The following is a 25932-nucleotide window of genomic DNA, read 5'->3' as shown; positions in this document are numbered from 1 at the left end:
TTTCTCAAAAATAATCTATCAGTCAAAAGATATCAAACAAAGTTATAAGCTGATTGACGTCTAAAAACGCTGTTTTCTGCAGTTTTTTCCTGTTTTTTGGGGTCAATCACTTATTAACTTTATACCATAACTTTATATTGATTAAATATTTTTATGAAATTTCTTCACAGTGATGACCCCCAAGATCAAAGAATCTCTCCAGTGAAAATGAAAGTTATAGCGCTTTTCTACAAGATCATCATTTTTTTATTCTTCATTTTCATCTTCATTTTTGGACCTACCTCCGGGTGCCCCGGTGGAGGTCCTATGAATTAACCTCTGTCTGTTCGTCCGTTCGTTCGTTCGTCTGTTACCAGCTTTTCTCGAGATTGGCTCATTAGTTTTTTCTGATTTTTTGCACAAAGATGCAAAATGGCAATGGCCAAAATGTGACGGAGCCCGATTTTCGAAAAAAAAATCATTTCCGGCCGAAAATGCCGGAAAAACCGGTTTTTTGGCATTTTCTCAAGATTTCATCATTAGTTTTTTCTGATTTTTTGCACAAAGATGCGTATTAGCAATGCCCAAAACTTGGCCGAGTCCGATTTTTGAGAAAAAGTTTTTTCCGGCCGGAAATGCCGGAAATATGCCGGAAATCGCCGTTTTTCTGGATTTTCATTGGACTTTTTCCATATAATTGGTTGTTTTTTTAATTCAAAAACATTATTAATAGCAATGCCCACCATCAAGCATGTTTCAATTTTCAATAAAATAGATTTTTGAAGCCGGAACTTTCTAAAAATCGCCGGAACAGCCGATTTTCGCTGGAAAAACGTATTTCTTGAATTTCTTGAGCTGTACTTTATATTCTTTCATGAAATTTTGCACAATGATGCAAAATGTCAATACCTAAATTGTGACGGAGCCCGATTTTCGAAAAACATTTTTTTTCCGGCCGAAAAAGCCAGAAATATGCCGGAAAAACTGTTTTTTTGACATTTTCTCGAGATTTTATCATTAGTTTTTTCTGATTTTTTGCTCAAAGATGCGTATTAACAATGCTCAAAACATGGCAGAGTCAGATTTTTGAGAAAATTTTTTTTTTGGCCGGAAATGCCGGAAATATGCCGGAAATCGCTGTTTTTCTGGATTTTCATTGAACTTTTTCCTTATAATTGGTTGTTTTTTCATTCAAAAACATTATTAATAGCAATGCCCACCATTAAGCATGTTTCAATTTTCGATAAAATTGATTTTTGAAGCCGGAACTATTTAAAAATCGCCGGAACAACCTATTTTCGCCGGAAAGACAGTATTTCTTGATTTTCTCGAGCTGTACTTTATATTTTTTTATGAAATTTTGCACACTGATGCAAAATGATAATACCTAAAATGTGACGGAGCCCGATTTTCGAAAAACATTTTTTTCCGGCCGAAAAAGCCAGAAATATGCCGGAAATACTGTTTTTTTGGCATTTTCTCGAGATTTTATTATTAGTTTGTTCTGATTTTTTGCACAAAGATGCGTATTAACAATGCCCAAAACATGGCCGAGTCCGATTTTTGAGAAAAATTTTTTCCGGCGGAAAATGCCTGAAATATGCCGGAAATCGCTGTTTTTCTGGATTTTCATTGAACTTTTTCCTTATAATTGGTTGTTTTTTAATTCAAAAACATTATTAATAGCAATGCCCACCATCAAGCATGTTTCAATTTTCAATAAAATTGATTTTTGAAGCGGGAACTATTGGATTTTTTCATTATATTTCCAATTTTTTCACACAAAAACATTATAGATAACAATGCTCGCCATCAAGCATGATTCAATTGTCAATAAAACTGATTTTTGCGACCACAACTTTCTTTTTATTTTTTCCTTACAATCCTTTCCTCTCCCTTATCAACAATCAATGATGAAATTTTTGCGTTATGCATTTTTGCTAAACGCTATATTTTCTGACTGATTTTTTTCATTTTTCTCCTCGCATTGCTATCTAACTTTCATCATCAGGTAGGTCCATTCAGCATCTAGCTTGTTAAAATTGTTTTAAAGATTTTTTTATTTCAAATTGTTCCACTCACTAATATCTTTCCAATGATACCAAATTTATAAAGATTAAAGAATTCCTTCAAAAGTTATAGGTAAAAGAAAAAAGAGTGCACACTTATCGTGAATAGACTTTAATAAAAAAAGATATCAGGCAAAAACCAAAAAATGCTGACGTCAGCAAAACTTGTTTTTTGAATAACTCCAGTTTGGCTTATGGTAAAAACATGAAATTTGGACCAAAGTTGCACACCATTAAACGGGTAATTTTGAAAAAAAAATTTTTGAAATTTTGCTGACGTCAGCACTTTATTGCAAAATTTCGTATTTTGCTGATTTCTGCTGACGTCAGCAAAATTTGCGAAAAAAAATTATGCAAAAATGTTCCTATTATTGATATGCAGCTTTTGTCCAAATTTCATGTTTATAACATAAGCCAAACTGAAGTTAATCAAAAAACAAGTTTTGCTGACGTCAGCATTTTTTGGATTTTGCCTAATATCTTTTTTTGGGTGAAAAAATTAATTATGGCACAGCTATTCCAGTGATCTACACTCCAATACGCTTCTTTCGATGTATGAAGTGATATGCTATGACAAGTGGAAACGGTGATAAAAAATTCAGGTAAATTTGGACGTGCCTTAATTTGCCTGAGACAGCAGAATTAGAACAAAAGAGGGGAAGTTTCAAAAACATTTTCCCAAAAAATAATAAGCGGGGGGGGGGTTTTGAATAAAACACATCGAGAGTAATGATTATGTCAAAAATAAAATCTATTTTTAGATTCAGCGCGGTGCGCTATTCAATATGATCACATAAGCCTAACCAAAGAAGTTAAAACAACACTAGCCGCATGCGCAGCGTCGCACGCTGCGTGTCCCACTCCAGCGAATCACTATACATATAAAAAATATCTGAAGGAAGAAAGATAGCTGCCGAAATAATGATATACGATTTCCATTTATTGAAGAAAAGGAGATAAAAAATAACATTGCAATGCAATTTTTAACCACAAATAAGTAAATGGCTTAGAAGAATTATATTTGCTCCCGAAGGGAGCCTATGTTGCTTCACGAGGCCGTGCTGGGGATCGAGCTGGCGAAAAATTGTTCAAGAACGGGACGATTTAACCTAGTGACCGCAGCATCTAAAAGATTGCCGTGGTGAGCTTTTAAGCTAGCTCGACCGCGCGATCAGATATTTTGCGTTTTTGGCGCTCCAAATTCATAGCTTGGAATACAACAACACCACGTGAACAGAAATTTAGCGTCTTTAGCGCTCCAATGTCATAGCTTGGAATACAACAAAAATCAACGAAGCAACTTGGGACCAGTTGGTTTCAGAAAGTAGAAGGTATACTAATCCCATAGAGCATAGACTGTTCTGCAACTTTGATAGTAAGTATAATACTATTTTATCAAAAGTAATGTTTCAGATAGGATGTATGATTGAAAATTATTTTAAAGAATTTCTTTTTCCTTTGTATATATCCTTGTTGTATAATCAGGCATCATCAGTTATTTTACTGTTACTTTTGGATAATTATTATCAGAAATTGGAATAAACTTTGCATACCACCATTAACGAACCTTCTGTTAATCTCCAGACGATGTCAATTGAATTCAATTGATCCAAATTTTCGTAATGAATTTTATCAAACAGAATCAAACTATAGGTGTTTGGTTACTGAACCTGATCGAAGACAACCCTGTCGAACGAAAGAAATATTTCTATCCCCAGACAAACAAATTACACTGCCAGATAAGTAAACCACGCGGCTGGATAAGTGAACTTGTTGTCACGAGTTAACGCACGGTCGATTAAGTTCGCATGAAAGCGGGCAGAATAGGGATGGTGAAATTGACGCCCATGTGTGATCGCCCAATTGTTTAAGTACGTCTCGCAGACCACGCGTTCAGTCCGGGGTAAGTCTCAAAAAGTAATGTTAAAATCCTCGGACACGCAACAAGAAAATCCCTGGAGTCCGGGGAATCGGCAGGGTCGTTCGAACATAATTCAACTTTACCAGAATCTTTTAGTTTCGTGACTGTTCGATTTGGTTGCGGTAATCTAACACCTATCGTTTGATAATGTTAGATTAGATTGGTACCCGTGAAAAAGGGTAATTTGCATCATTTGAGGGAAACTTTACATTGCCTCCAAACTGCAGACCTTTCTTGGTCTGCACTTTGTCTAAGCTAAAATGTAAATTAAATGTTTTTGACTTTTGAATTTTTACAATTTTATTACCAGAAAGCTCTACTATTTGGAGGCGATACCAGTTTCCCTCCAGTGATTACCTTTTTTCACGGTAATCAAACAGTCAGATTGTCATCACCTGGATATTTAATACAAATTATCTATTGACAGTTTCTTCTTCTCTATTCCTATTTCAGCTTTATGGTTTTGCCTTCCAGCCTTCGTTCATTCACCATGACAAATACCATATTAACCATTAAAGTAGTTTTACACGTTGGATGTACCGTCAACTGCTTTAAAGCCAGATTGACATTATATGTTTTTACAAGGTCTGAATCGCTGCTTCAAATACGCTGAGTTTGCACAAAGATAGCAGTTGTTCAACCAATCATCAAACTTCATTTTAACATAACATTTTAATGACAAGAGAGTTTTGACTTCAAAATGTTGAACAAGAATTGGAATGATTTGTCTGCGTTTTTAATGGAGCTGTGCAATGTTTGTGCAATGGGACACCAAAACAGCAACCATTTTAACCGAACCTCCACAGAATCATCTTTTTTGTACTGTCCAAGAAACATGGATCTGTTTGTTGATGAAGAGGATGTGATGATAGAGAGAAAAAGCTGACCAGAAAGCAGTATGTCCCATGTTATCTCAAGTAATCCCATTTTAGAGCAGTTGACGGTATATACACAAACTTGACATTAACACTCCTTTTGTTGGAGAAATTCCTGAAGGATATTTCATGTTATGTTCCTGTTGTTTGGTTGTATTTTGAATCATTTTGGTTTTGGAATACTTCTGTATCCACTGTATTCTTTACAAAACAATATTACATTACGATATAGACAACAACTTAGCTGAAAATTATATCATTGTCAAAATATAGTCTTGGAAATTATAAATTCATGTTTTGATATGTTTGTTATTTCTATTTTTGTTATTGTTGTTTCAAAGAAAATGCTTTTGAGAAGAAAGTCATTCTAAATATTTCCTGAAGATTATTCCAAGACCCTGCCTATAAAACATGAAAAGATTTTTAATTCAAGCTTTATAAGGTATCTATTAAAGGGGCATGTTTAGTGCAAGCTATGGCTGAGAAAAATTGAATACTTTGCAATATCACTGTATTTCTGATCAAAATAAACAGGGCATTTCGCCTTTTCTGAATTTCGATCAATCACTGTCAAATGCCAGTCATCGGGAGCATCATAGCGAAAGCTACTTGCTAGTTTAGTTCTTTTTAGCCATCGTGGCTAGCCATCGTGGCTGAACATTCGAGATTGACTTTGAAAGACTTTAGTAGCCGCTATAGTAAACAGAAAGTTTTAAAGAGCATCTGAATAAGAAATCTTCAAAAGCAAAATTTATATTTGTGAAGAAGGTTGATTTTAACCCATCTAGCTCCAATGTTGCTGTAGAGAAAATAGTACATTGGCGTCTCAAAGTTTGTCTAGTGGAATATAAAGATTTTTTGAAAAGTTTTGAAAGTGATAGGGAGCCGCCATATTAAACAGAAAGTTTTAAAGAGCATCTGAATAAGAAATATTCAAAAGCAAAAATTATATTTGTGAAAAAGGTTGATTTTAACCCATCCAGCTCCAATGTTGCTGAAAAGAAAATAGTATATTGGCGTCTCTAGGAAAACTGCATAGGGTGCAAAAAGACGATGGTTCAACGCCGTGAAGAAGACGCTTTGTAGAGCTTTGTTAGAATTTCGAAAACTTTTTACAGAACGTTGAAAACACACGTTTTACCGTATTAATATATAGATTAGCGCGTGCAAGTGAAAACTGGAAAAACCCCAGCGGTAACTTTTTGATAACGATAAAATGCAGATTGTATCAAAACTACTTTCCATTCATAAAAAATATCATCATTTTTTTCTCAAGGGACTCTCAAGGGGCATAATAACAATATGGTAACTGTCTGAATGCGAGGGAAAGAATGTTCGTGACTTTATTTATGAAAAGGCCTATCATGCATCCTTTTCAAAAAAGTCCAAATCTCGCATTACGGCTCAAAATTTTTCGAATCACGATCACTTTTTAAACTCTGATCAAAGCATTATACAGAAGTTTATGATCTGCTGTTTTGATCTCTTTGTTTTATGATTTGCTATTTTGTTGAAATCCCGGGGGGCAGCTGGGCAAAAGGACCGACGGGTATATGCGGGTCCTAAGGGTACCTTTCCCAATACGTTTAAAATGCACTGTAAGGGTCGGAAAAACTAGAGATGCACTGTAAGTGTAGAAATTTCAGAAAATTCTTGAAAAATCTAGATATTTTGACCAAAAATGCTAGAATTTTGACCATTTTTTGCACGAAAGGGATCGAAAATTTGGGGAAAACGCACTCTAAGGGTATGATTTTCACTGATTTTTGCTTCACTGTAAGGGTACAATTTTAAAAGCCAATTTTTGGCCCGCACATACCGTCAGTCCGCAAACCCAGTGCCCCCCCCCCGGGGTTGAAATTTATAAGGTGGGAGTTTTGGGAGCTAGATTTTTTGTTGCAAAGAAATTACGAATTTATTAAAAAAATCAGAGTGCAAAAATTTCTTATTCTAAGCAAACAATAGTTCCAAGAAAATAAAAAGGGAGAGTTTATGGTAAAAGAAAAGGGAATTTCTAAACGTCGACCAGAAATGGCGACCACGACCAGCGACCATGACCGGCGACCAAACAAAGTTGGGTTATCGAGTTTTTCCTCTTTCTCCACCGTCGAGTCTTTCTCTTATGATCATTTATCTATCGAATTGAAGAGTAAATCTCACTTACAGTGATTATAAAGCCACGTGCAAAACGTGTAGAGTAGCCATTTCAACGCTCTTGGAGCTTGAATAGAGTGTCAATTTCTATCCTTTTGTATTTTCGGCATCAAATTAATTAGTGGCAAAATTTGTGCTGGAATTTATTTAGAAAGCTTTATATTTGATCATCAGATCATTATTTTGTCAAAATAAGTTATTGACAATAGAATAACTGATAAGATTTATATCTCTAACACTGGCCTTCCCAGCTTTTTCCTACTGACACTTTCTATCTATTCATACTAAAGGCATCTCATTCGGTACAATTAAAATATTTGGTGTAATAAAGTTTACAGGCATCACACTCAATTGCCCTGTCAATATATTTGTCAAAAAGTGTCACTTTGTCTAGAAAATAACTGGTAATGTCAAAAGTCACTTTTAGTATTCCCTAGCTAGAGTAATTCTCAGCCAAGTGCTCAGTGGTTCATTTGAAAGTCACATCAGGACTCGATTTGGATGTTCTCGATAACCCAATAATTTATCTGGTTGCCGGTCGTGGTCGCCATTTCTGGTCGATGTTTAGAAACTCCCAAAAGAAAGATTACTTCTTGGAATCTCTCTTTTGCTCCCACCCTTTTTTGTTTTGATTTTTTTTTTCAAATACCGATTACGGTTTGCCTCGCATACGGAAACTCAAATTCTGGCTGTTTTTGTATTATGCGTCGAAATTGTAAAGTCTAAGACTGGCAAACTCTATCGGCTGTAAACACTTTTCAGCAAAATACCCGTTTTGAAATTTTCTTCGGCTTCGGGCTTATTTCTTAGATACTTTAAGGGCAGAAACTTTCGCGGGCAGAAAGTTTCGCGAGACCGAAAATTTGCGAAATTTCGCGGATTTAAGTTTAATCTCGTTTTTTTCTATCAATCGAAAGAGTGATATGCTAATAAATGAAAAATTATTTACACTTCTTCCTCCCATTTCGAATCCTCGTCACTGCTATTTTCGACTCTCCTTCCGCACAATAATTCGAATTTCTCCGGAGATATATCTGCGATTGGCTTTTAAAACTTGGAAAAAACTTTCGCGATTTCTAGGAAAATTTCATTTTTCGCGTAGTTAACTTTCGCGAATTTCTTGTTTAATTTCTTACCTGGCAGAAAGTTTCGCGAAAAATGCCAAAAACGCGAAAAACGCGAAAGTTTCTGCCCTTAAAGTAGTGATTTGTCTAGACAAACAGGAGAAGAACTATAGTACTGGAACTAAGTAGTAGAGAAACAAAATACAAAGTTTAATATAAAAGTTATCTGTCTTGTCTCGATTGCAATTGATTTTAATTATTATATTTTAATTATCTACATACTTCTAAAATACAATTTATATTATCAAAGCTTGTCTTAAAACTATGCGGCGGAAGATATACATATGAAAACTAACCCGGTCATTACTCTGTCGTGGTTTAACTATTGGCGAATGTTTTTGGGGAAATTGAAAAAGGAACTGGTTAAAAAATAAGTCTTCAGTTATTCTTAGAATCCGCCATTAATGATACGCAACACTGGAGAGTGTTCTGAGAATTTTCAAAAAGTTCAAACCAAATACCCTACACTAAACAATAGAAAAAATGACGTATTGGGTTGCACTTTTTGAAAATTCTTGGAAGACTCTCCAGTGTTGCATATCATTAATTAAAACTTAATAAAGGGAGACGGTAGCTGCTTTTATAAGAACGGGTAATAAGGATTTGTCGATTAACCTAATGCTACATATAAATTGATAATTACAAGAAAATACCCATTTTGAAAACTAAAATTCGAAATATGAAAAAAATATTTTTTTCCTATGTACAATTTCACGTAAAAACAGTGGCGTTGTGGGAAAATTTTTCTGGAGGGGCCAAAGTCAATTTTCTAAAAATTGCGCCCCCAATTTTCCAAAGTGGCGCCCCCCCACCCATCCGTTGATGAACTCTTACTAATTCGTTTGCCTAGGCATAATGAGGAAGGGAATATTTAGTGGATAAGAATAGATATATCTTTGATGAATGGAAAGGGGAAAAACAGGCCCCACCATGGTTGGGGCCGACTAGAAAATTTATGAAAATCGACTGCCAGGATACCCTAAATCACTAAATAAAAATAGACAAATTTCATACTGGCTAGAGTGAAAAGAAACTTAAAGAAAAAATGTGTAAATGCGAGCGAAGCGAGCGAAAAAATTAATGTTTCATGATTTCAATATTGTTGTCAGTAAATTGATATTGGGGCGCAGTTAGATTTTTATTTAATAATGCTATATTGTACACAAAAAAACTTGTAAATTAGCTAGATTATAAAGAAGTTACCAATTAACTTTATTGCGAGCGAAGCGAGCGAGAAAAAAATTGCAAGTAATTTGAAATTATCTCAGTGAAATTGGTCCTGGGCGCAATTTCAGGAGTATAAAGTATGATTTTTAATATTGGGGCGTTTAAAAAATCTTTTTTGGCGCCCCTTGCTCTTCGGCGCCCCTTCAGAAAAGCTCCGCTGGGGGGGCCATGGCCCCCCCGGCCCCCCCTGCCACAACGCCACTGGTAAAAACTTCAGTCGCAAAGAATACTAGTAGTATATAATTGATATAAAATTGAAAGACAAAGAATCTAATACCAAGGGAAATTCGGCTGAAATCGTAGTCCGTATAAAAACCCTGGTCTGGAAGCCTTTTGTTTCTTTCCATTGTTTCTTACTTGAGCTTAAGCTTGAGAAATTTGTTTTGTTTTGCTCACTTTTTGATCATGCGATTAAATATTAAACTAATCCCAAGTGGAGTACTTGGTAGGGGATCAAAAACTGAGCAAATCGATTTTTATCTTTTGATAATAACGAAGGAAAGCTAACAAAAAGTTAAAACAATAAGCTTCCAGACCAGTATTTTTTATAAGGATGCTGAAATTCATACTATATGCTTTGTAGCTCACTAGAGTTTAAAAACTCTAGATCTACTAAAGTTTTTATACGGGGAGATATTGTTTTCAAACAAAGTCTGCGAAAGTTTCTTTTAAAAGGTTAACTCCCTAAAGAAAATACCTGTGACGTAACATTTATAAAGAATAGACTTAAAAGCGTGGGCTTAGAATCGAAATTCGATGAAATTCTCTCCGAGTGTGGGGATAAGCTCCCGAGGGAACTTTACTTGGATCTTTTATTCCTGTAGTACGGACAAGCATTTCAAGCAACGTGATGTTAATTTATCGCCCCAGTGCAGTGGTATATTACATTTTTAACAAGGGCAGCCGACTGCACTTCTGTATTCAATATCGATACCATGAAAAACTACCCCTTTTAAACTCTCCAAGCGTTAACCGGTATAATCACGATATGTACTCCGTTCAATGTCTTCTTGATATTACTGAGGTTAAGCATACCAGGATAATCACGACGACGGACGAAAAATGTAATAGGCTAGTGAAAATACGAAATTTGATTGGTCGAAACTCACTAGCCTGTTAAATTTTCGTTCGTCGTCGTGATTTTGTCGATTTACTTAACCTCACTATTATGTCACTTTTAGAGAAGCACGTAGGTTGCAAGTACCGACCTTTATATATCTCTGGACCAAGCTGCATTCGCCATCTTTGATCGGAGTTTTTATGAGAGGGGTACCCGCTAAGAAGCCATTGCAGTGTTAAAAATTAACATCAAATGACATTAAATCATTAAAATTATTCGACAAAAAGTAGACCTAGCGCTTTCGAAGCATTTACACCGCTAAGAAACATGGTCCAGGGATATATAAAGGTCAGTGGTTGCAAGTGACATATTCAGTAGAAAAGAAACACTTAAATTACTTGGACTTTATATACCCAGGACACAGTTTCTCGATCCCGGCCAAGCAAGATCTTTGATCGGAGTTTTTTTGAAAGTGGTACCCTAATAATGCACTACTCAATGTTGGTGAAAAAAAAATTAAACGAAAAATATTGAAATGCAAATTGATCCACACCGAGTAGTGTTACATTAGGGTAAAGTGGTTAGGGTACAACTTTTCTAAAAAACTTCGATCAAAGATGGCGGATATTGCTTGGTCCAGGGTATATAAAGGTCAGTGGTTAAGTAATACAATTTCAAAGTCATTGCATTGCATCCTGAATGGCGATGGGATACTCTTTTCTTCATTCAGACCATGTTCGTAGGTAACAGTTCCATTGAACAATTGAACAAATGAATTGGCCTCATTTCGTATCCGAAAAAAACGGAACCGTAGCGAATGAACGTGGTCTCACTGTCCGGACGTATATCGTTCCAAAAGGTCCTTGTGGCAATCATCACATACGCGAACAGGTTTGGCGGACGACGGTAAAGGCATCGTATTATCCGAGCAATTATTGCAAAAAATCCCACCGCATTTACGACAATGATGCTGGATGAAGACAAAATACAAAATTAATGTCAATATTTAAGTCAGAGAATTCAAAGGTATTGAAAATGATGCGATTTTATGAATGGATGTCAAATGCTCTATCTTTAAGCTACTTTAATGGGATAAACTTTCGCGGGGATTAAATTTCGCAGTTGGGCCTATCCACGAAATTTTTGAATTTCGCGGGGACTTACTTTCGCGGGTGGCACTAGTGGGAGGCAATATTTTCACGATTTTGTGACTTTTACTGTCAAATCATGCATGTTGGTTGTTGAAATACATATATTTGCACCTCTTTGATGCAAGTAAACATTCAAATAGTATTTATTTGACATATTTTGAGTTTTGCTTAGAAATATTTCGCGGGTCAGGCCCTTCCAAATTTCCATTGGGACAAATTTCCATTTCGCGGATTTTCGCTGATGACACCCAAATCCGCGAAATCCTACCCTGAGTATCAGAGGTTAAGTTTTCAAAGAATATATTAACCTCTGAAGACCAATAATAGAAATTTTATCGCGCATGTGTCAATCTAATCACTGTAGAAATAATCAAAGATGAAGAGCAAATATTACCTTATTAATGTCTAGCAGACTGTATCAGTATGCAGTTTACTATTTCCCCAGAACCCTCCAAGTGTAATCGAAGTGAGTTTCTTTCGAAAGAAATCTTTTACATGATCCCCAAATGTATAACAGTAATTACTAAACTATTAATTATGGAAATGTCACTTTTAATTGAATCGAAATAATAGACAGACTTTATGTTATGATTCTCTATCACTGACTCTTTTTAAAAAGCATTGATGATATTTTTTTGTTGTGTTCTCAACGACGGGAATAAAAATATCAACTTTGAACTTCATCCAAGATCTTGGATGGTCGTCATGGTTACTTTTGTCTTCGTTGATTGCGCGATGAATAGAATCTCGATTCATCGGCACAGCGTCAATATATGATTTTGACCTGTGCTTTTCACGGTAGCGAAATCCGCGAAATTTAATCCCCGCGAAAGTTTATCTCATTAAAATACGCAGTAGGGGGCCAAGCCTGGGGTCCCGTTGCCTCTTTGTTACAACCTAGCCATCTAGCCATTCTTAGTCGATTCCAAAGAACAGTATATTACAAGATACTTTTGAGAGGGAGGACGTCTCTGATTTTCAAAAGCATGAAATTTTGAACACACAAAGAAATACAGCCCGCCTGAAGTTCAAAAACATACCGACGTCAGTACGATCATCACAAGACTTGACGTCAAAATCACAGTAGAGACTGACAGTTAGTTGGTCTTAAAGCGGCTGTATTTCTTTGTGTGTTTGTATGAGCGATTCATAGAGGCCCATGTGTCCGCAAGGTGACCTGCGAATTTGTAAAACTATAATATTATAATTTATACCTTTCTTCGCGCCAAAGTGAATGCATTACAACATTGTTGGCACTCGTCCGCTTCTTTGTCTGATTGCCATTGTTGTTCCTAAAATCAAAATGAAAAGTTTTCAATAGACCTTTTTTAATGAGGCCACCCTGTTGAATAATTATGTAGTCCAGCAAAAAACAAAACAATGATATAGCCATGCATAATTATTATAATATGCATGAAACAGTAATTATACATGGCTGTATCATTGTTTTTATGCTGGACTACATAATTATTCAACAGGGTTGCCTCTTTAAAAAAAGGTCTATTCTTTTTCACATCCAACCAATACACTTTTCTCGAGATGCATAAATTTATTGTTGTCCTCGCTTTCAAACAGATTTCTTTGCTAGAAAATTACATATTCACAATGATAATTGTGTTGTTTACACCTCATGAGACATTTTGAATTTCAAGTACTTTTGTTTTAGAGTTAATGTTTGCCTTTTGGGAATTTAAATTGGTTTAAATGTATAATTTAATAGCAATTGAATCTGTTTGAAAACGAGGACAACAATAAATTTATGAGAAAAGTGTATTGGAGAGTTTCTAAACGTCGATCAGAAATGACGACCACGACCTGCGACCACGACCGGCGACCAGATAGATAATATTGGGTTATCGAGTTTTTTTCCCTTTCTCCAACGTAGAGTGTCTCTCCTAATCATTTGAATATAATATATCATATTGAAGAGTAAGCTCACACCTGTCTCATCTATTTAAAGTCACGTGCCAAGTACGTAAAACAACCATTTCGTCGCTCTTGGAGCTTGATTATGGTGTCAATTTCTATCCTTTTGTATCATCAGCATCAAAATAATTAGTATCACAAAATTTTTTGAAAATGGTTTGAGAAGCTTTGTATTTCATCATGTTATTTCTGTCAAAATTAGTCATTTTGTCAGCATAAAGACAATAGAATAATTGATTAGATTCGTATCCCTAAAACTGGCCTTCCCAATTTTTTCCTAATGAAATTTCTATCTATTCATACTAAAGGCATATCATTCAGCATAATTAAAATATTTGGTGTAACAAAGCTTACAAACATCATACTTAATGACCCTGTCAATATTTTTGTCAAATAGTGTCACTTTGTCAAGAAAATGACTGGCTACTTCAAAGGTCACTTTTTAGTATTCTGAAGAAGTTGATTTAAACATTCTCTACGGTGGAGAGAGCAGAAAAACTCGATAATCCAAATTTATCTGGTCGCTGGTCGCTGTTCGTGGTCGCTGGTCGTGGTCGCCATTACTGGTCGATGTTTAGAAACTCCCAACCAAGTGAGCCATTAATACACTGTTCAATATGAAATTATTAAACGAAAATGGCCTTCTAAATTAAGAATGGTGCTATTTTTATTGTACTGCACACCCTCGTCTTACAGCCCCGGTGGAACTTTTTCCCAAGATGGGGACAAAAATTTCAATCGAAATCCCAATGGGGATAGCAATTCTATTGTTCTTAGGTCAAAAAATTTGCCTTTTGGAGTTCAATTATCATTGAATTCTAAAAAGGGATCAAAGTCAATTTTCAAGTGGGGCTGAAAATATAGGGTATTTTCCCTCGGGGGACGAAATTTTGGCCAAATTTTCAGTGGGGCTGGGTCCCTGCGGGTCTGTGAGACAGGAGTGTTATTGCTAATTCTTTTTTATAAAGTTGGCAAGTTGATAAACAAACTTAAAGAGGAAATGTGATATACAGTTTCTTCTTGGCTCGTTCTACTCTTTTCTTGCTCCAGAAGTGATCAATCGAACCATTCGATACCGGCTTTTAATCGAACGTTGTCGAACTTTTAAAGAATACTCGCAAATTCTTCAAAATGTAGAGCTCGATTAAGTTTGATTAATGAAATCGAACTTAATTGAACTTTCCCTCTTTTAGAGAGAGTTTAATAGTTCAATAATTAGTCTATATATTAAAACGCTTAAACGTGTGTGTTTACAACATTTTGTAAAAAAGTTTTCGAAAATCTAACAAAGCTCTACAAAGCCTCCTCTTCATGGCGTTGAACCATCATTTTTTTGCACCTTAAGCAGATTTCCTACCACTAGACTAACTTTGAGACCCCAAGATACTATTTTCTATTAAACAAGTTTGGAGCTTGATGGGTTAAAATCAACCTTCTTCCCAAATTTTTTTGTCAATTTAAAGAATTCTTATTCAGATGCTCTTTAAAACTTTCTGTTTACAATAGCGGCTTCCTATCACTTTCAAAACTTTTTAAAACATTTTTTTATAATATTGTGTCCCGGTTTGAACTTTGATCTTTTTAAAGAATGTGCATTCTTTTGAACCAATAAGCCAACTGTGGCTTGCGTAAATTAGTTACTTCATTCAACGATATAGCAAGAGTGTCTTTCAAACTTTCACTTTAAAATTGTCTCTCTAATCTATATATTAAAACGCTTAAACGTGTGTGTTTACAACGTTTTTGTAAAAAGTTTTCGAAAATCTAACAAAGCTCTACAAAGCCTCCTCTTCATGGCGTTGAACCATCAACTTTTTGCACCTTAAGCAGATTTCCTACCACTAGACTAACTTTGAGACCCCAATATACTATTTTCTATTCTTCACCAAGTTTGGAGCTTGATGGGTTAAAATCAACCTTCTTCTCTCAATTTTTTTTGTCAATTTAAAGAATTCTTATTCAGATGCTCTTTAAAAACTTTCTGTTTACAATAGCGGCTCCCTATCACTTTCAAAACTTTTTAAAACATGTTTTTATAATATTTTGTCCCGGTTTGAACTTTGATCTTTTTAAAGAATGTGCATTCTTTTGAACCAATAAGCCAACTGTGGCTTGCGTAAATTAGTTACTTTCATTCAACGATATAGCAAGAGTGTCTTTCAAACTTTCACTTTAAAATTGTCTCTCTAATCTATATATTAAAACGCTTAAACGTGTGTGTTTACAACGTTTTTGTAAAAAGTTTTCGAAAATCTAACAAAGCTCTACAAAGCCTCCTCTTCATGGCGTTGAACCATCAACTTTTTGCACCTTAAGCAGATTTCCTACCACTAGACTAACTTTGAGACCCCAATATACTATTTTCTATTCACCAAGTTTGGAGCTTGATGGGTTAAAATCAACCTTCTTCTCAATTTTTTTGCCAATTTAAAGAATTCTTATTCAGATGCTCTTTAAAACTTTCTGTTTACAATAGTGGCTCCCTATCACTTTCAAAACTTTTTAAAACATGTTTTTATAATATTTTGTCCCGGTTTGAACTTTGATCTTTTTAAAGAATGTGCATTCTTTTGAACCAATAAGCCAACTGTGGCTTGCGTAAATTAGTTACTTCATTCAACGATATAGCAAGAGTGTCTTTCAAACTTTCACTTTAAAATTGTCTCTCTAATCTATATATTAAAACGCTTAAACGTGTGTGTTTACAACGTTTTTGTAAAAAGTTTTCGAAAATCTAACAAAGCTCTACAAAGCCTCCTCTTCATGGCGTTGAACCATCAACTTTTTGCACCTTAAGCAGATTTCCTACCACTAGACTAACTTTGAGACCCCAATATACTATTTTCTATTCACCAAGTTTGGAGCTTGATGGGTTAAAATCAACCTTCTTCTCAATTTTTTTGTCAATTTAAAGAATTCTTATTCAGATGCTCTTTAAAACTTTCTGTTTACAATAGCGGCTCCCTATCACTTTCAAAACTTTTTAAAACATGTTTTTATAATATTTTGTCCCGGTTTGAACTTTGGTCTTTTTAAAGAATGTGCATTCTTTTGAACCAGTAAGCCAACTGTGACTTGCGTAAATTAGTTACTTCATTCAACGATATAGCAAGAGTGTCTTTCAAAGTTTCACTTTAAAATTGTCTCTCTAATCTATATATTAAAACGCTTAAACGTGTGTGTTTACAACGTTTTGTAAAAAGTTTTCGAAAATCTAACAAGCTCTACAAAGCCTCCTCTTCATGGCGTTGAACCATCATCTTTTTGCACCTAAAGCAGATTTCCTACCACTAGTCTAACTTTGAGACCCCAAGATACTATTTTCTATTCACCAAGTTTGGAGCTTGATGGGTTAAAATCAACCTTCTTCCCAAATTTTTTTTGTCAATTTAAAGAATTCTTATTCAGATGCTCTTTAAAACTTTCTGTTTACAATAGCGGCTCCCTATCACTTTCAAAACTTTTCAAAGTCTTTCAAAGTCACCCTCGAATGTCCAACCACGATGGCTAGCCACGATGGCGAAGAAGATCTAAAATATACTTTTGCTAAGCCATTTACTTAATTGTGATTAAAAATTGCAATGCAATGTTATCTTTTTTCTCCTTTATTTCCTAAAATCAAAATCAAATCATCGATCGGCGAATATCCTTCTTCCGTTAGAATTTTTTAGATGTGTAGTGATTCACTGGATTGGGACACGCAGCGTGCGACGCTGCGCATACGGCTAGTTAGTTTATATTAACTAAATCTAATCGAACTTTGTTGAATCTAATCGTACAATATTTTGAACCACAATCCCTTAATGCATTTTCTAGCTCAGTATTCGCGATTATACTCAACTGCAAGACCTTTAAAAACAGATATTTCGCGTAAGTAAATAAGAAAACGTGTATACTTGTCACTCACTTTTGTAATGGCGTGCAACTCTTTCAATTCGTCAACTTGAGTGTGAGATCTGTTTGTTTGAAGAGAAGAAACGTTCAATACAGTGAAACAGAAAAATTATCCATGGAAATCTCATTAGAAGTTTACAATTTACTAAAATGAGAGCTGTCACACTTATAGTATTATATACGAAAAACATGCATTTTATACGATTTTTAATAATGAATTTCGGCTCAGCGTCATAGTTTGTCGTCACTGCTTCAACCCCTGGAATCTAATCAGTTGAACGTCCATATAGGCCCTTATCTTTTGGCTAAATTATTAGCCCTTTGTTCTTATGAAATTATTCTTTAAAAAGTTTGACTGAAGCGATTAAACATTAAAAATAAACAGCAAATATAAAGTTAAAAAAAAAGAATATGACTTTTATAAGAATAATTTCATCAACACAATGAAGCTGACCACCGTCAAAGCATGAGAACAATTTAAGAACAATGCTGTGTCGACGTAGCAAAAGTCGGGTAACAAAGCCGACAAGTTTTTAAATTTTGAGCTTGAAACAAGAACACGATATTAACATGATATGAAAAAATTTTTTGATGTAAAAATGAAAAAATCTAGCTTACTTGTTTAACTGCTTACCAACCTCCATTAACGCCTAAAAAATAAGAAGAAACATTCATTGAAATCTCATCATGTAACATAGGAGTTGAACAGTTAATCTTAATTGTTGGCTTTAATTACTCAAATTAAAGCTCATGAAGCTAAAAGCTAAAAAATTTTCGCCTGTGGCCCAATATTTTTATAGAAAATGAGCAAAATATATATCTTAACCTTCGAGCTGCAACACAATATATATTGGATAACACTTTTTTGTGGTACAAACTTTTAAAAATGTCGAAGGTCGAAAGCCCTGGGGGTTACCAAAAATTTCATGAGTCTTTGGGGTGACTTAAAACCCAGGGGGACCTAATTTCTACCTAGGACCTTAACCCAGGCTGACGTTGTGTCCTTTTATTGTCCTTGATCCTGATGACGACAGTAAACCAATGCCCTACCATATAGTCCCTTTCAAACATTCACCCGTCCTCAAAAGGGTAGATACGAAAGCTCGCTAGTATCGCAGAGATGTCTTATGAACGTGAGATGAATGTTAAAAGGATGTTATATGGCACTTACCGTTTCCTGGTCCCGCAGTTTTTGTTGAGATTTTTCAAGCTGTCGCTTCAATTCTTCGTGTTCCTACGGCGAAAAAGTTCGCTTTCAAAAACTAACTGACAGGCCTTATTTAAGACGGTTTGATTAGCTCGTTAATGGACACCATTTAAAGTAACTCTTACAATTTTCTTACACATCATTGTCAAACAAAAGAAAATAAGTCGTGCGAGCACAAATTTCGAGTTACGCCGCCCGGCTTCTAAAACCATTAAATAACACTAGTCGTTCCTGCGCGCTCTTAGACCATTCTGCTGCAATTAGATTTTCTCGCTTTAGTTGCTTTAAATGTGCCATCTGTCGATAATTTGGAAACATTTATAAAAAGAATAAAAAATTAAGAAGTGAAATTAAAAACACTACATGAGATTCTTCAGGTCTCAGACAATGACGGCAAAAACACACAGTCATAAAAAAGAGCGGGCAAGAAAAGGCAGAAATTAAAATAGCTCAATGTAGATGGGTCTTTAATTTCAAAACAATGGCTGAACGAAGTCTAAGCCAAGCCCTATCAACTAAAAATCATCTTTAAAAGAACAAAAACAATAAATGTGAAAACGAAAGTAATACACAGACAGACAGAAAGCAGACAGACAAACAAAATAACATACAGTCTACTGCTGTTAATATATAGATAGTCACAAAAAATGGTCATTGATTTGTTTCTTGAAACTATAACACGTGAAACGAGTCTTGAAGTCTACCTATGGAAATGAGAATCATCTTACAGCAATTGTAATTTGTGCGGTCGATAATTGTTTTTCCATTTCTTCTCGTTTTTCTTTTTCTGCGTTCAACTCAGCTTGCATTCCCGAACGCCATTCCCTCTCGATCTTCAAATCTGTTTCTAAAGTGTGTCTGTAAGAAGATGTATGTTAATTTATTTTGTCTGAAAATTCAGTGAAACCCCTAATTACCAAACACTCTAAAAGGTGGACACGTCTAATTTATTAGCGAACGATTTCATTTTCTGTGGCCGTTTCCAAGTCAAATCCTTATCATTAAAATTCTTATTAAAAGGTGGGCACTTCTTACACATTTCTCCGATGGTAAATTTAAAGGGATAATTTTTCGTGGATGAGAGGTTTCTTGATTTTTTCGGGAAAAGATGAATGTTCATATTGGAAGTTTATCGTGGCTTGGATCACGAGATTACGTTTGGCTACGTTTCGAGAGATTCTTCTCCCATCATCGGGCAATGTGGAGGATGTTTTCTCCAGTATTTGTACTAATAGACCTTCTTATTACACATAATCATCAAGCATAGGTGTAAGGTAAATTATCTCTTGAATTAATGAGATTACTCATTACTCTGATTCCATTTCGCCTCTCTTTCTGGATGTTAGGAACCCAAATATCAATGAACCAATCGATGAATATTGATTTATTTTTCTAAAACTTCAGTGAAAACCCTAATTAACAGACACTCTAAATCTATTAGCAAACGATTTCATTTTCTGTGGCCGTTTCCAAGTCAAATCCTTATTATTAAAATTCCAAAAGGTGGGCACTTCTAACCCATTTCTCCGATGGTGTTCGCTAATTTAAAGGGATAATTTTTCGTGGATGAGAAGTTTCTTGATCTTGATGAAAATTTTTGAAAAGGGCCGAAACATCGAAATAACAATTTTCCAGGAAAATAAACCAAACGTTCTTTCAAATCGAATAACAAGAGTTTTTTTTTGCATATTGAAGATTTGACCTTTTCGTCAGTGTTGCGTGCACTCATATAAAAAAACAAAAAGATTTAGCGGGAATTTAATTTCGCAGATGATACCCAAAATCCGCAAAATCCACGAATAGTATTGGCAAACCCAAGTTCAGGAGATTTCCCATTTTCACCCACCCTGAAGGAAGAAATTTTGGCGGAAATTTGATTGGGCGGATGGTCAAAAAAGTTTTTTCGATGGGAATCTAATTTGGCGGCTGGCAGAAAAATTTAAATTTGTCGGATGACAAAAAAAGTAATTTTGACGGGAACTTAATGTGGCAGATTTTGTCAAATCCATCGTTAAACCCCTAGGGGTGGGGGGGGGGGCTGCTGAGTGGACGGGGATGATAAGAATACATACTCTGGGAATAAATGGTACTTTAATAAATCGCTAGAAGGTATATTCCTTCTTTATTCAGCATCTTATGACAAACTTCCTAAAAATGCACCCGTCCCTTATCAAAAGAAAAGTTTAAAAGATTACCTTTCGGTTTGAACTTGAGCAAGTTTCATTCCAATTTGATGGGAAGTTTCTTCAGCGTGCTGTTTGGCTTCTTCTGCTGATTTCAAACTAAAAAGGATTGTGGGAAAAAAAGCCATGACGGTTGAGTTTTTCAGCGGCTACAGTGGGTATCCAAAATTAATGACATAGAGTGTTTGCTATTTGCTATTATTCATTTTAATTTTAAAGTGATTGCTCTCCTTAAAATAACTTTGAGTCATTTAGAAAAATCGATCCAAGATTCTTAAAGGGCTCAAGCTAGGTAAAAGTTTCTCTATGCTGCAAGGGGGATGGGAAGTTGAGACTCCAATTCTTCTTCGAGACTAACGTAGTTTTAAAATCGGGTACGTCCCCTCCCCTGGGCTCAGGAACGAATTACGATCGTTCAAATGTGAAAAAAGTACCCTGTCCAGTTAAGTTGTACATCCTTTCATCCTTTCCTGTCTAAGTTTTAAACCCCTTTCTCCCCCAAGAATGCCCATTCACAACGATAAATGAGGATATATTCCTTATGGATGGCACAGAGAAAAAAAAGATGACATTAAAAAATGAAGAAACGATTTAGCCGTTTGCCAAAAAGATTTTTAGAGGGATTTTTTAATTTGGTGGATGGCTGGAAAGAATATATTTAAAAAAAATTTAATTCAGACTATATGCAGGATATTTTTGGCCAAAATTCGTCATCACAAATTTCTAAAGCATTTTTTTGAGGACCGAAATAACACGAATTGAAAAAAAAATCATTGAATAAATCGAATTGAGCGGATGGCGGAAAAAATAAATTTTTGCAGGAGCTTAATAATTTAGCGGAGTTCAGGTTAATCGGCAAAGATTTTCTCTTTTAGGATAAGAAAAGCGTGCCTTACTTTTTCTCCATGTCTTTAGTATTAGCGATCATTCGCGTGCATTTCTGCTCCATGTTCGACCACTCCTCTTCGTGTTTTTTCAAAGATTTTTCACTAGACTGGAAAGATAAGAGTGAATTTAAGAGATTAAAGTTAGTTAGTTAGGAGGAAATGTATTTGAACCCTTTGGATGTACTATACTTTTAGTGTTTTGAACTTAAGAATATTTCTAATATGTTCTTATTTAGTGAGTATTTTCGTGCAATTTGATGTTTAAGAGTTTGTGAAGCCTTAAAAATCATCTTCGTCGTCTTTTTTATTATAGTTTGTTCTCCAACAAAACTCATTCATCCAATAATGTTGGCAATAGACAGCGAAACTGAAGTCTAGTTCCAAGTGGAAATAAAACTAAAATCGAAATTTGAAGCAATGGATACTTCAAGAGCAACACTAAGAGCAACGGAACTCTTAGTTTTTTTTTTAATTTTATTTTCAACTGAGGATTGTTTGAGTAAGACATGAAACTGTCAGTATTGAAACAATAATTTTCACTACTTCAACTATCATATGATACTTGAACATAGATATTTTCCATCCTCATTGACAACTTTCTCACTTTATCCCCAAGAGCTGAGAACTGGGTCATCGAGACAGGGGATGGAATGTAACTTTATACCTGCCATTTGTTGTGAAGTTCAAGGTTGATTCGTTTAATATCTTCCAATTGTCTTCTCAACGAGATTAAGGTTTCTTGTTTGTCGTGAATGTCTTGTTCCAACAATTGCATAGCTAACTGGAAATTGAAAAAAGCAACACATTATTCTTTACTATTGATTTCAACATTGTCATTATAAAAAATCCCGGTCTTGAAGATTATTGTTTTTTCTTTTGAGCTTTCATGCTCAAATGGGTATGTTTTGCCATCTTTTGACCATGTGATTCGAAAAGAAAGCAAAATCCAAAGAGTCGAAAATGGTAACGTGATAAAAAAATACGGTAATAGCAAATTGCCTTTTATTTACAACAAAAGAAAAATTCACAATAAATCTAAAACAATGCATTACCAGACCGGGGTTTCTTTATAATGACAATGATGATTATAAAGCCGCGAAAGCGCTATATTTGAACTTTTGGGTGGGAAATAAAGCCACTAATTTTCCATCCAAAACACGTGAGCAACGCGGTTTTAACATGAAAGCCAGGTTGAAAGTAAGATTTCGAAAAATATGCCGCTTAAAAACAAAGAATGGGCTAGATTTAATCCGTCATTTTAAATATAGTGCAAATCTTAAGGCTTGAGAAAGGTTGAGAAAAGTTAAGAGTCCTCTTTAGCTACTTTTGAGCTTTAAATCAATGTTCTATACTCCAGGAGAAACAGGAAATAACTATGGAGCTAACTCATACTCAGGTTATGGGGTTATGGGGACAAAAAAACGAACAATTTCTAAGGATTTATGAAGGTTCCTCCCCTATTCATCTCAAAAGAAAAATTTCAGTAAAATTACCGTTGTTCCAGATTCTATAAGCGCTTATTTAAATATATATAAAAATCGGTTCGACAAAAAAAAAATTTGCCGCCAGTCTAAGATCATATTTAAACTTTTGGTAAACTTTGAAAGCCATGAAATTAATTTTCTCAAAGAATTTAGCTCAGACGATACAACAAGTATTATTATCCATATAGCGGTCATTAAGTAAGCCATTAAAGGTTCAATCGGTGGGCGGTATTGAAAGGTTTTGTGACTCAAATTGTCATACCCGCGCTGAGGAAACTAAAGCGCCAGGCTTCGGAGGGCTAAAATATCATTAACGGCCTGGTTATAGGTAGCCTATACTAGACGTCACCCACGTTTTTTTACGCAATTAACGTCTATTCCACTTTGCGACTTTTTCGAATGTTTTGAGCCCGGGTTTTCGGGCTCTAAACATTCGATTTTTGACGTCACTTTTAATTTTCGAAGCTCTTGCAGTAGCAAAATAATCGAATTAGCGTCAAAACACTTGAAAGGCTTCTATTTTTCGAAAATCGTCAAAGTGGAACCCACTCTGACTCACTAAGAAACGAGATGAAAAATCCCGGTTTTTAGTGAGGTGCTCGCTAGGTTATAGGGCAATACGTCATTTGCGGCCCGCTCGGAATTGGATTGAAGTCGTTGCATTGAAGCGAAGAGACTAAACTAACGTCAGAAAAAAACACTTTTTGGTCATTTGCGGCCCGCTCGCAAGGTGCTAAAAATTTGTTGAAGACATTGTATTGAAGCGAAAAGAATTGGTTGACGCTAGAAAAAAACGTTGTTTGAATGTCCGATATGGATAATAATAGTAATAGCGTTAAGTTTTCATTCGTTGTTGTCATTAATTCTGCCCTTGCAATTTGATTATTAGCCCTCTAGTGCTATTTGCGCTGACACTATCGGGCGAATAATCAAACTACGCGGGCAGAAAATAACAACAACGACCTCAAACTGAACGCTATTGTTATAACAAAAAGTAAACTTATTACCTCTTTTTCTTTATTGATTTGTTTGTGTTCCTCAAGTAGCATGTTCAATTCCTACAATAAAATTGTATAATCAAATAGCGGCCGGAGCATGAAGGAAGAGCATCCAGCTACGTTACGTTAAGGTTATAGAACCCAGCAGGGACGGCTGGTTTTTATGACACTTTAATTATCTTTTTTTTTAAAGATAATTACCTCTCCTACACAAGTTTTGCGCCCCTCATGTTTAAGCTACTGCAGGTCATACTAAGGACTCCCAAAATGGTACTTAATACCTCTCTACTTGATGCTCAGCAACTAAAGAGACGGATCAAGGGCAAGTGGGAAAGTCCAGGAAAAGGAGTGGAGTTCTCCATATATACATTCAGGTAGACAGCTAAAGAAAAGGGAGCCTCCGGTCCGGGTCGCAAACTAACTTATATAAATGTAAATTATTTTTCTAAAGCTGACAATGTTTACAATCTTCTGAGGCATGAGAAGTAATGACGCTCTTTGTTAAGAAAAGCAGACTTTTGGGAAAAAGAAACTTTCCGCGATTTCGGTGTTTTTTGACCACTTTCCCGAAAAATAAATTTGTTTGAAATTCTTTAACAATGTAAATCACAAAAATTCATGCACACAAAAGAATCTATACCTTATTATCTCGCTTCTCGGTGTCCACTTCTTTCTGCGCTTGAAGATACATGTCGTTTAAGCCGGAGCGCGATTGTTCGTACGTCTCACGCTCCACTGTCAGGTCGTTGTTCACGTCCTGAGAAAAAAAACAACAAAATCATTTACAGTGCCTGGTAAAGAAGACAAGCTATTAAGTTGATGAAATGAACTTTGAAATTTTACAACGGATGTTGCTATTTAAAATCCTTTTTTCATTTAAAGATTTCCCTCAGAAAAGCGAATAAAATAAATGATTACAAATTTTTTTAAATTTTTTTAAAATCAATTCCAGTGTATTATTCTTAAAATAGGGATAAAAACGAGAAAAGACTTAGAACCTAGTTCGGTCAACTTACATAATTTCCATCATTATGGAAGGCAACGTTCGGTTTACATGAAGGAATCACAAATCGAATGTTTTCTTCTATAACAGCGAAAACTACGCAATTCAAACAAAACCTCAAAAGCCTCGATAATAAAAGAAACTCTATGCTACGTCAATTTTTTTTTCGTTTCGGGCGTAAAACTCTTCTCTTCGGGATATGTGCACTGCTATTTTTTTGAATATTGTTTCGCCGTTCCGTTTAAATCTTATGCATACTAAAGTTTTAATGAAACAATGGGCTCTTTCAGAAAAAATTCGTTCATGGGGGGGGGGGGGCTGGAGGATATATGATTTTTTCAATGATCTACCCCTGGACATTTCGATTTTTCACCCCCTGGACACACCTTTTACCCTTAGACAAGCATCAAATCGATCCCCTGGTCACTAAAATTCATTCCATGGATATGGCAGTTTTTCAGGATTTTTTCGATACCCTTGGTCAATATATCTTCCACCGCCATAAGCATTGTGGGGGAGGTCATATGACATCATCCTTTTCGCACAGGAAAAAAACTCAACACACAATCATTTTAACCATTTTTCTTATTTGAAATCCCTATTATTAAACTTCTTTTGTTAAAACTAAATAAAAACTCACGTTTAGTCGTTTATTGTGGTCTTCAAGCAACGTTTCGTAATCTCGTTTGTATTGTTCACGTTCGGCGATCACACCCACCAACCGGTTCCGAAGTTGTTCCACCTGAAAAAAGAAGAAACGGGAAAATAGTAAAACTCCTTCGTATTAATG

At 35.3% G+C, this 25932-nt stretch overlaps 1 protein-coding gene and 1 long non-coding RNA gene across 3 annotated transcripts in view; one reads left to right on the top strand and one right to left on the bottom strand.

The window, feature by feature from the left end:
• The first annotated feature begins 3282 nt into the window (after nt 1-3282).
• On the top strand, nt 3283-5216 carry LOC136822420 (uncharacterized). Of its 2 annotated transcripts, none has more exons than XR_010848896.1 (2): nt 3283-3423; nt 4423-5216. It is a non-coding gene; the product is annotated as an uncharacterized lncRNA (long non-coding RNA). The 2 variants fall into 2 exon arrangements; XR_010848895.1 differs by lacking the exon at nt 3283-3423 and adding an exon at nt 3674-3951.
• A 5744-nt stretch (nt 5217-10960) lies between these two features.
• LOC136822429 (RUN and FYVE domain-containing protein 2-like) overlaps nt 10961-25932 on the bottom strand; it is a 33370-nt gene continuing 18398 nt past the window's right edge. The window contains exons 8-19 of the mRNA XM_067078685.1: nt 25783-25884; nt 24780-24896; nt 24149-24199; nt 22322-22438; nt 21667-21764; nt 20783-20869; nt 19316-19445; nt 18552-18614; nt 17999-18030; nt 17394-17442; nt 12775-12852; nt 10961-11379 (exon numbers count right to left, since the gene is read on the bottom strand). Of these exons, the coding sequence (XP_066934786.1) occupies nt 11239-11379; nt 12775-12852; nt 17394-17442; nt 17999-18030; nt 18552-18614; nt 19316-19445; nt 20783-20869; nt 21667-21764; nt 22322-22438; nt 24149-24199; nt 24780-24896; nt 25783-25884 (1065 nt within the window). The 3' untranslated portion in view covers nt 10961-11238. The remainder of the gene's footprint in view (nt 11380-12774; nt 12853-17393; nt 17443-17998; nt 18031-18551; nt 18615-19315; nt 19446-20782; nt 20870-21666; nt 21765-22321; nt 22439-24148; nt 24200-24779; nt 24897-25782; nt 25885-25932) is intronic.

Source organism: Clytia hemisphaerica, unplaced genomic scaffold (genome assembly GCF_902728285.1).
Source record: "Clytia hemisphaerica strain Z4C2 unplaced genomic scaffold, Clytia hemisphaerica genome assembly, whole genome shotgun sequence".
NCBI lineage: Eukaryota > Metazoa > Cnidaria > Hydrozoa > Leptothecata > Clytiidae > Clytia > Clytia hemisphaerica.
This window is presented reverse-complemented; position numbering and strand designations above follow the sequence as displayed.